The following is an 11938-nucleotide window of genomic DNA, read 5'->3' as shown; positions in this document are numbered from 1 at the left end:
AAGCACACATAGCCTAATTCTGCATGACTATTGTAAATCCCTTTACGCTACCCAACACCTAAAAATAACTACCAATAAGCAGCAAGTAAGAGTTTATTGAGGGAAAACTCTAGTATATAACATATAAAGAGAGTACCGTAAGTAATATAGTGAAAGAGTGTTACCACTGCAATTTAATATTGAAAATTAACAGACTAAATAGAAACAAAAATGTGATGTATAGAGATTGACCAACACTCAATGCCTTTGACAGTATAAATCCCTTATGTTTATTATGACTAATGTGACAAACTGATTACATATACGGTCCACAGTCTATGACCACATTAGCTCCCACCCACCCACACACACACGCACACAGAACTTCACCCCATCCATGTACATTATCTGCACGCATAATCAGTTTAAAAGGAGTTCACACATGTAGGGTACCGTTACAGTTATTAGAGGGAAAGATTTGGTCGAAAAAAGTAAGAGTGCATGTATTTTAAATAACTTCAATTTAAACAAAAAAAACAAACAACAGGAACCCATCTAACATCTCCAAACACCATCATAAATTAGGATGTGTGGAAAAACACATACAAGCATGGAATAGTAGTAGCAATTTAGATATGCTGCCATATTTTGAAATTCTTACCTACACACGTCAATCCATATACGCTTAGACACCCCTAAGAGGGTGAAAAGCTTGACCCTGGCATGAAGAACTGTTCATGCATGCAAAACACAGTTCGAAATAAGATTTAAAAAATCCAAGCAAGAACGAAAAATACTTCCCATTCTGTTACAACACTCTGCTGTGCCTGTTCGCACAGTCAACAGCCTCAGCCAAGAAATGCATTTCAAATACACATGTACAAGGGTCCATGATTAAACGGTATATATTATGCCCTAATACTAAACCAACTCACTTAATATAAGAGCTGCAAATCATCTCATATTTAAAAGAATAATATTAAAATTGGTATTAAAATTATTGAAATTTCATCTACACTGGCATTTCACTGTATCTATACAGAGCAGTTCGTATAATTCACGTTTTATGCAAATAAATAGCTTAATCCAACCAGAGATCAACTAACCCCCCCAAACTATTTTAAAATAGCAAATCATATAACTAGATATTATGCTACAGCAACAAAAAAGTAACTGGAAAGGGATGTTGGACCAGGACCAAGTCAAAGTCCTATGTGCATATCAAGAAAGAGAGATGGTCAAGTGATATTAAACTCCTTTAGACTCCTTTAGACTCCTTAAGAGATCTTTTAAGATCACAATTCTCTGTCCAATGATGTTGGGATGGGTATATGGGTGTTTTGTTCCCCCATAACAGACCAATTAGCATTTGTGGAGAATATAACTGTTGGAGCACCAGACTGCTAGAGACCAGACAGGGACTCTACTTCTGTTGGCAGTGATGATCCTAGTTCTGTGAGAGTCCTGGGACCAGTAGAGGGGTGGGAGTCAGAGGGACCAGGATGTGGCGGGGGGGAATGTCCATTACGAAGAGACTTCACTTGAGGCAACCGAAGCCTTAATGCTTCTTATGCACAGCTGTGATATTAACTGATCTGAGCTCATCTGACCACTGATGGAGTACTCATGAAACTGAAGGGTTCTGTGTTTCCATGGCCGTTGGTTCCTGAAAATGACGATTTGATGATTAATCTCAAATGACACTGAAAAACCAAAACCAGATGCAGGAAAAAGAACTTCAATTAGAATGAGAAATTCCAGCCTGACTGGAAGCTAAAGCCCATTAACTCAGAGGTACTGATGGGAAACTGACCTCTGCCTGGTTTTCTGAAGGCCCCGGGGTGTTTCCCTCTTCAGATGACACCTCCATTTTCTCTTCATCTAAACCCTTGCGTCCCTCCACGCCGTGCTCAGCTTCCCACTCCTGCAGTACCTCGTCCAGGTTGAAGCGACGCCGGTAATTCACAAAGAAGTTTTTCACTTGAACCACAGACTTGTTGCCGATCACATCAGAAATGGCTTGGAAATCCCGCCCGTACTTCCTTATAGCTGAGAGAGGAAACCAACGATTGTCCAGAATTTCACTACTTTAAACTTGCCGTTTAAATAATCACTCATTATCCAGTAAGCCCTGCAAACATCTGAGAAATGTGGCCAAAAATACCTTGTACTGCAAGCAGCTGTTCTTCTGTGGTCCAGCGGGTATTAAATTTCTGATTAGCCTGAGGAAATCAAAGCACATTTACTGCATATCCTCTTGTGAATAGAATGCATAAAATTGTCATCTATCAAATAAGTGTGGTGGAAAGTAGTCATAAAGAATATTATTACCTCAGATGGCCTAAACTCATCCACACCTGTGTCCAGCTTTTCTCTGAGGGCACTATTGTGCTGTTTAATGCTCTGAATCTGTAAAAAGAGGTTATTTTTCAAAGTTTTCAGTTTTAGACCATCACACACTTCAAGACTACATTGCTCTCTGTCAGATTTACGTCTAGTTCAACTAATAGTCTCAATGAAAATGATAGTGCTGATGAATAAAATGCTAACCTGTCGTTTTATAGTGATGAGCTCCATATCCAGCTGTCTCAGAACACTGACTGCTGCCGGGCCGCTGCTAGACATTGCCGCCACATCATCAGAGTTTAAATGCATTCCTTTAGGAGGTTTCTTCTTTGCCCGGTGTAGGTTCCTCCCAGCAAGTCCCTGTACTTCTTTCTTAACATGCATCGACTTTTCTGTAAGATTTGCTGGCTGTAAAAAACACACACAAAAAAAAAAACAGCGAAAATAGAGCTATTTAAATCTGTGACTGATTTCAACTGTGCTTTATTGATGTAGATTTACTACTAATGTAGAGTCAATGAGCATTCCATATTAACAAAACGATAGTTTATAAAACATTACATTTACATTTAATTATTTTGCAAGTGCTTTTTTCCAAAGTGACTTATAAATGAGGACAATGGAAGCAATCAAACCAACAAAAGAGCAATAATATCTGTGCCGTGAAAAATCCCGGTTAGTCTAACAATGCATTCATCCTTTATTTTTTATTTTTTTTAGAAGTATAGACAATAGAATAGAGCTAGTGTTGGAAGTTCAAGTTATTATTATTTTTTTCAATAATTAAAAAGAGAACAAGCAGATAGAATAGAAATAAATAGAAATACATATTTAGTACTGTACCTTCTGCACAACTGCGGGTTTTGAATCTGGTTTCTCAGGTCCAGACATTCCCTTAAAAAAAGAACAAATTTGTTTTTTATGGAGGTAGATGGTCTATAAGTTAAGTGTAGCAGCACTTACAAAAGTAAATATATCCAAATAAAATACAATTCTCTAAAAAGAAAAGTTAAGATTAAAAGACTAAATGCAAAAAAAAAAAAATTACATTAATAATAAAATATGGTAACACTATTTTATTTGTCCTTGTCACTTTACATTTACTTAATATAGTATTAACAATAAATTATGCATAATTACATGCAACTAACCAAGCCCTCATCTTAACACTAACCATATAGTAAGTACATGTAGTTAATTACTATTACGCAGTGTTTAAATGTACGATTATGCTGTAACAAGGGCATCATAAAATAAAGTATAACCTAAAGTATTAAAAGGATTTCATTTAATATGTAGTTTCATTTTAATTTAAAATCATCTTATTACGTTAATGTACAACTGAAAAATGTGCAGGAAAAATATCCATTTAGATTACCTCTTTCTTCTCATCCTTATTTGGCTCAAGTTCTGCATCCCCTGGAGAGATGCAACTATTTTCTTCTCCATCATCACTACACGAAAAAAAGGATTAAAAGTTTCAAAAATGACATTTCCCTTTTTTAACAATGACAACATATTCTAAAAATAGATCATGCTAGCATTCCACGACACCAGCAACTTATCTTTGATCAAGACTTTTAAAACAAACAAACACACAAAAGGAGACAGCAAACATCCTATAAATAACTTCATGCCATAGCTGACCTCTCCTCTCTCTCTCTCTTCTGTTTGCGCACATGGCGGTCCATCACACTCGTTTTACTGCGCGTTTTCTTCCACGAGTAATAGAATCTAACCAAGCTTGCAATTGACTTGTCTGGGAGCTGAAAAAAACAAAAACCTTGTCTGTAATCAAGATCATAAGTGATGGAAACATCTGACATACCATAAGGATCCATCATTATTCATGATCAAAGCTGACACCGATCCATTTGTAACAGTCAAAGTGAACCCATTTGGTCTTTATATGCACCAATGAATATCCATTAATGAGCTGGATTTCTGAGGCTCCTTATGATTAGTTGTCACTTCAATACATGAGGATGCAGCTTCCCTCAATTGCATGTTTTATTTGAATGTTCAGAGAGGTTTCAGCCATCTCACTCACCATCTGCTGGATGCGGTGAAATGTCTTTCCATGAAAGCTGAAACCCTGTTCAAACAGCACCTTGTCTTCAACTGTCCACTCATCTGGAAAAGGGGTGAAGTTGGGGAGATCTGCCAAAGATTTCTCAATGTTGTGTTTGTGCCAAAACAGCATGCCCAATGCCTTGTTAAACACAGAAAGCCACATCATGAGACTTCAATGGAAAGAAACAAACTATTTGAAATGTCGGACTTTAAAAGACAACTTATGTTTGACACTGTGAAACTGTAACTACAAGAGAAATTGCATTAATGCACCAGGGCTCCAGACATTTTGATACCATCTTATTTGCCAGTGTGACTAAATTTTGCAGGCGTTCGCACTGGCATACCCACATCATAACACAATACATCAAATGCCAAGAGCATTTGAGCAGAGCAGTGCTGACTGTTTAACCCAAGCAAACTTGTCCATGCTCAGGTTTACTCTTATTAAATATTGGAATTACCTAAGATTAATAAATGTTTAGAAGAATCAATGAACTAATGATGCCCTAATGTAAAGTGTGACCGAACAATAAAGAATCAAAACACCTTAAACAATATCTAGGGCATGTTGTAGTCCAGATTAGAATGTAAAACAGTTTGAAAATAAATAGTTTATTAAGTCTAAATATTTAAGTATTTGGTGCTGTGATGAACACCATAGCAAATACACAAATCTGAATGGCTGTTTAAATAAGTTTCAGAAAGGAATATAGCAAGTAGTGGTCGACCGATATATCGGCCTTGGCGTTTCAAATATCGGCATCGAGAGCTGCACATGGATGCCCAAGAGGCATTTCAAATATGGCTGCTGAGTGACATGACTTGTCTCAAAGAGACTTTTGAGTGACCGTGCCTTCATCCAGATTGTCTCTTACGCATTCTGCCATGCTCTTCTCATCTGTGTTTGTTTACATGAGAGAGCACATGCATCATTGACGCAGCATACAGCGGTTGTGCCCTGTAACCAGTGGGAAAAGAATTCTTAAAATGCATTCCAAATTCGCAATAATTTGTAATAGATAATTATTCTTGGTATTTTGAAGTGCCCACAATAACAATATAATTAATGCATTCATTATTGTGAATTATCACATTACCTAATAAATACCGGCACATCTATGCAAGATCTAATGAAAAACCTTCAAATTCTACACAGAATTCTGTTATAAACAGTTAAAACAGCACTTACTGTATTGAGAAAACCAAAAGTAGTATTTCTAACTAGAACTAAAGTGTTTTGGTGGAAATAGTCGAATTTCATTACATGACCTTATGCATTTCAGCATTTGTACAACCTTTTGAAACGGAAATTATAGCACTTTATTATTTACTACTATCCAAATTATCCAATTTTATTTAATTTTTGAAGGGATGACCAAAATATATTTTGTGGTAAACAAACACTTATGTAAAATAAATGTAAAAAGAACATAAAATTACCACTATAACCTCCAGAATGGGGACTTACAGGCTTATTAGTCATTAATTTTTACTTTTTGCTTTATATTCTGAAATGATAAAATATAAAATCATCAAAAAATTTAATTTTGTAAAGGTATGCTCTTTTTGTGTGTATATGTTGTAAAAATCACAAAGTGCCATGAAAAACACAAACTTTTCTGTTTGTGACAATCACACAAATCAGGAATGCTCTTATAAATCACTGAAGTTGTCAGTCAATCCTGAATAATACTACAGAACAATAATGGTACATTTAATAAGATAGTTAATTTTCTATATAAAACTAAGATTTTCCATGTTACTGTTGTTTGGTACCACCCATGCTACCAAATCTGCTTCTGGTGCCACCATCAGTATAACTTAATGGCGATGGTGACATTGCTCTTAAAAGTTACTCTGGAGCCCTGTGCAGTAAAACATGCAAACATGTTCTACCTTATCTTACGAGTCACAATAGGATACAACAAAAGAGCATTGAAAATCACTAATTGTGCCTACAGTGTCTATAAAAAATATTTCATTTCCTTATATATATATATATATATATATATATATATAAACGCAACAAATATGCATAGCTTTCAAACATAATTTTACCTGCTCCATATTGTACCCATGTTTTTCTTTGGCTATTGCAATGTACTCATCCACTGCAACAAACAAGGGGAAAATCATTAGAATATAACTAAAAATTAAATCATGTCTAAAACTAAAAACCCTTGAAATATAAACATTTATTTTACATATAAAATACATTTCTTTATTGACTGAATGACATATCTTATACAAAAAATATTTTCTCCTATATTATAGCCTTCTCAATGCTATTGCATGCCTGACTTAAATTTTGCCCCTTTTTATAATATGTATACAAGTGTCAGGTATCCCTAAAATCCTCTCAAAATACCCCACAGACTATAATAATTTTAAAATTTGAGTGGAAGCAGAAACATGATGTTTTCGTGCATGTCTCTGTAAATGCAAATGAGCTGCTGCGTCCCACCCCGTTTTCCCTAGTCTGCATGCTCAAATGGATCAACATTTTGTGAGTGTTCTTTTTTTTTTTTTCATTGAATCACACAACATAATTTTCTGAACAATACTACGGTGTAATATGGAGTGCCAATATTTACATGAAAAGAAAAAATAAACACATTTATAGAGCCAATTAGCATACTCATAAATGACTCACATTTGGCCTCTGGTATACTTGGATTTGGAAACCACACCAGCATTCCCAAATTTTCTCTCTCTTGGCTTGCCTTTGCTACCTCTGGTGAAAAGAGAGAGAAACATTGGTGGATTAAACAAGAATGCATCCATCTATTTTAATTTAAAAGAAAATCAATGGTAATACTAATAGCTTTTTTTTCCCACACAAAGATATTTCCGTACAGAGCTTCTAATAAATCAAAGAAAACAAATATTTTGATATTAAAGTAACAATAAAAATGAAATGTTTAAAGTTAAGGGAAATTAAATATAAATTAAATTATCCCTGAATTACATATTTAAAAAAAAAAAATGCGGACGTGTTTGTGATGCAGACACATCAGGTGCTCATTATCATCACCTCAGGTTTCATACAATAGTCATTTTTTTATTTATTTCATATTTTTTGATTTATTTCATGTTTTAACCTCTTTTTCATAACAACAATTTACCACTTACACTGTAGGTTGCCAGCGACACTAAATAAATAAATGAATATTATTATTGCTGAACATGAAGTGCACTAAACGGGCGAACTATTCCGGACAGTGTTTGAGGCTATCACGCCATCCACCCTGTGTTGTCAATGAACCTTCCAAAACTCAAAAGCCACAAACCAGAATCATAATCAGGAACAACTGCCTGATACTGCGATCCAACTCGCATCCCGCCAGCACCTTGTGAGTGACAAAAGAAAAAATCAAATGAACTGATTGCCTTCATCAGAAGTGTATGAACTTATGAAGAGCGACCGAGGCTACCACCATGACTTACCATGCTCGTCATCACTTGAGGAACCCGAACTTCCTTCCTCCCATGAATTGTTACTGTTCCCATTTGAAGTAAAACTTTTGGTCGGATTATTCACAGAGTGTCTGCCCCTTCTTTTACCCGATATCTCAGTGGTGCCCTTCTCCAACATAGCAGGCATTTTGATAGCGAAACGCAAAGGCGCTTGAAGGAACTTGGGCTCGCTGGCTGCTAAGCTAACTCAGCTCAACTGCTCTGATCGGAAACAAATAACACCGTCCTGCACTGACGCAAACTCCCCCAACTGGCAATATAGAGTTATGAACACTCAAAAAGGTCCACCGAATGCATAATATTTCCCCCAGTCGCGTTAATAAGTGAAGTTTAGCTTTTGAGACAGATAAAGCACATACGGCTGCAGTGCTAGCAGACAGTGCGGTTGCTCTAGCGTTAGCTCTCTCTCTCTTCTCTCTCTCTTCTCTCTCTCTCTCTCACACACACACACACACACACACACACATTCACTCTCTCTCTCTCTCTCTTTCTCTGATTGACCTGCTTTAGCTAACATCAGTTCCTCTTCAAGGCAGAAATTCAAAGAACTTCTGCAAACAAAAAAGCTAATTATTTCCTCAGACCAAGCGTCGAAGCAGCGTTTGTCTAGAAAACATATGTGTATAAAAATCAACTCTAGACAACCACAATTCGTTGCATCAGCTGACACTCCGTACTTGTGGACTAGTTTAGTGAAAACCAGCAATGCATCACTATAGCAAAAATATCCTCTTTATATCTGTTTTGCAGAATACCATTAACCATCACACTGCTTCATAAAACTCAAAATGAGTGAGAGTTATCATCCACCGAATTGAGTCATATAATAATAAAATCATTTAAAATTCTAGTTTAACTTTTTGAACAAGAAACCCTCAAGTGTCTAGAGTGCTCAACAAGTTGAAAAACATAGTTCACATAAAAATGAAAATATAAATTTCTATCGTATTTTCAAGACATGGTTCAGCCTTGCATTTTTGTCCACTGACTAGTATATTAATGTCTTGTTATTACATACTAGTACATAGGCTATTTGTGACCCTGGAGCACAAAACAGTCATAAGCAGCACAGGTATATTTGTAGCAATAGCCAGCAATACACTGTATGGATCAAAATGATAGATTTTTCGTTTATTACAAAAATTATTTGGATATTTAGTAAAGATCATGTTCCATGATATATTCTAGTCAGTAATGGATTACTTACTAATATTTTAAATATTAGTTATTAGAGTAGTAGCCTATTTGGAAGGGATAATTGCAATTTATTGTGATGCTCATACATTCTGACTGATCTGAGCTACATCTGTCCAAAGACTACTAAGCATCAGGATATCTGTAGCATTACACAACCTTTATTAATTATATAAAGGTATTCTTTTCTTGTCATGCCAAGTCTACATTGTGTTTCTTTGTGTATATGGTGGCATCCAGTGTTTGGGGTAACGCATTACAAGTAACTTAAAGTTTTAAAAAAATTACAACAACATATATGTTCAAATAAGAAACACAAGATACTTTGTTTACCATATATTGATTGAGATCTCTCTTGTTTTTACGTTGAGAGAATTTGGGAGTAAGCGCAGAGGCATGTGCATTTGCAAGTTCAAGTGCAAGTTCTAGACTAAACATGCATTTACTCAGTTTACTCAATTTACCTGCTCAAAAACAAACTCAGTATTCAGTATAAAATAGTGAAATGCAAACTCCGAAAATTGCACAAAATTGCAAATATACAAATATACTTTATGTATTAATTCAACCAAACAGATAAACAAAAACAACTGACAAATTACTTTTCATAAAAGTAACGCAAATATTTACTTTTTTTAAAGGAGTAATAATATTTATAAAGCATTACTTTTAAAAGTAACTTTCCACAACACAGGTAGCATCTCAAAACAAATTGATATTTTTTATTGCAGATGTGGTGACATCCCTCTGAGACTCAAAAAACAGCACACAGATGCAAATTAACAATATTCTGAATAATTAAATCTAAACATCTGTCAATTCCAAACAATATAATTTTAGTAGTAATATGTCTATGCAGTTTTGCTACACAGGCTTTAATTACATGTTGTTGGTTGCCATATCTGATTACGGTTCATCTGATCATCTGTTTGGAGATAAAGTGATTTTAAACAGATTTAAGTGTCCAGGATTTGCAGAAACCGTTTGTTTTTCATCATCATCATCAAAAAGTAGCGATTGTCTAATATTTAAATAAGGAGAAATAATTAAATGATAAACAAACCTTTTTTTCTGGGGAAAATCATAACAGTTATCCGCTAGATGGCGCACGTGTTCCTCAGAACATTTCTGTCATAATTTTTATGAAGCTCTATTTGAGTACAGTTTAGTCTGATTGTCGACCAATTTTATACATTTTTATTTAGACATATTTAACCCTTTAGATCTTCAAAAATCTCTTACTTTCAAACCTTCAATAAATAAATAAATACAATTCTTAATTGTGCATATATACAATAATATGACCCCAACGTTCACCCATAATAATAACGTTTACAGAATGTCATAAACAGATCAGATAGATCACCCCGTGCAAGAGCGCATGGCTCGGTCTGTGAAATATTATGTAACAATACTCGCGCTGAATGTACTGAATGCGCGAGGGTCACTCGATAGCGCCCAAACACACGCACACATTCCTTCTACTACACTAATAAGGAGAAGTTGGAGGCACTTTGTACCCTGGTGACGTGCGCCAGCGTCCAATGGCAAAGAGCGCAGCGATAGGTGCAGACCAACTCGGGCTGCCCATCATATATAAACTCTCGGCTGAGTTTATAGTGGGGTTTGAAGGCGGGTGAACGGTTTTAGACACTATCATACGAGATTACTGCCTTGTTTTTCATTTATTATTCTGCCTGGCCTTCTGGCTTACCCATTTATATTCTCACAGATGGTTCAGTATCAGCTCTGGCTGCACTGAATATCCACGTAAAAGCCTTTAAATCGTCATTTTAAATCCAAACGGTCCCCCAAAAACGTTTATTATAACAGCGGAACTCACGATGCCTTTGGATCTGGGGATGTACGAGAGCCGCGCGGATTATAAATCCCAGAAACAATGCCAAAAATCCTCATTTGCATTTTATCAGGCTGTCCGGGACCTGTTGCCGGTGTGGGTCCTGGAGGACATGCGGACAATGGAGGTGTTTCACTGGGAAGATGACGGACAGGCGTGCGCGTACTCCCCGTCAGAGGCGTTTATGTACGCGCTGGTACATGATCACCAGCAGTACGCGCGTTATTTACTCAACAGGTTCTCCACCCGCGCGCTGGAGATGCCCAGCAGAAGCTTCTGCTGCTGCCAGGCGTCCACCACACCGCACCTGGCCATAGCCGTCCGCTACAACCGCATCAACATCCTGAAAATGATCATGGCCACCATTAAAGACCTCACAGACTGCGAGAAACGGAGCTACCTGAACCGTCACGGATGCGTCCACACCGACGGGAGCAAAACCGCGCTGCATCTGGCGTGTGATCTGGTGCGTCCCGAGTGCTTGGCACTGTTGCTGGGTCACGGCGCGTGTCCTTACGCAACGGACCTGACAGGGAACACCCCCCTGGACTGTTTACTCAGCCAGATCTGCCAGAGTGACTTTGACATGCGGGCGAAGCGCATCTGCCTCGGCTACCTCATTTTATTCATGCCCACATTTCGCTTCCGGATGAAGAGACAGTTGCAGGACAGTGGAGATGTGTGGAGGGCGCTCATTGGAGAGCAGGCCTTCCAGTGGCTTTCAGGGTCATCGCCTCCGTCTCTGTTCGTTCAGGCCATGCAGAAGCTCAGCCAGTCCATTCCCACAGATCAGCTGGACTCGCTGCCGGACTTTCTGAAACCCCTGGACTTCAGACTGGATCAAGCTTAATGTGCACAACTGGAAATCTGACTAAGTACACTGTTTGACTCAATTCTTTCTTGAAATATTCAGGTTTGAGCGTATGTGGAAAGCTCTGTAAATATGCGAAAGACACTGTAAAATTATTAAAATATATATGTTTTTGCATCTGTTGCCTTGGAGCTAAA

At 37.1% G+C, this 11938-nt stretch overlaps 2 protein-coding genes across 2 annotated transcripts; one reads left to right on the top strand and one right to left on the bottom strand.

The window, feature by feature from the left end:
- Positions 1-79: 79 nt before the first annotated feature.
- rcor1 (REST corepressor 1) lies at positions 80-8624 on the bottom strand. The gene is made up of 13 exons (XM_052580782.1): positions 7849-8624; positions 7692-7751; positions 7055-7135; positions 6460-6512; positions 4376-4537; positions 3973-4091; positions 3704-3779; positions 3169-3219; positions 2530-2733; positions 2311-2388; positions 2144-2201; positions 1793-2028; positions 80-1645 (listed from the first exon to the last, which is right to left on the bottom strand). Exons 1-13 carry the CDS (start codon positions 8003-8005, stop codon positions 1604-1606), a joined length of 1377 nt encoding a protein of 458 aa, XP_052436742.1. The 5' UTR covers positions 8006-8624; the 3' UTR covers positions 80-1603.
- A 2025-nt stretch (positions 8625-10649) lies between these two features.
- On the top strand, positions 10650-11918 carry LOC127976395 (ankyrin repeat domain-containing protein 9-like). The gene has a single exon (XM_052580784.1). It carries the CDS (start codon positions 10917-10919, stop codon positions 11778-11780), a length of 864 nt encoding a protein of 287 aa, XP_052436744.1. The 5' UTR covers positions 10650-10916; the 3' UTR covers positions 11781-11918.
- Positions 11919-11938: the final 20 nt, after the last annotated feature.

The sequence above is a fragment of the Carassius gibelio genome, chromosome B17, assembly GCF_023724105.1.
Source record: "Carassius gibelio isolate Cgi1373 ecotype wild population from Czech Republic chromosome B17, carGib1.2-hapl.c, whole genome shotgun sequence".
Lineage (NCBI taxonomy): Eukaryota > Metazoa > Chordata > Actinopteri > Cypriniformes > Cyprinidae > Carassius > Carassius gibelio.
This window is presented reverse-complemented; position numbering and strand designations above follow the sequence as displayed.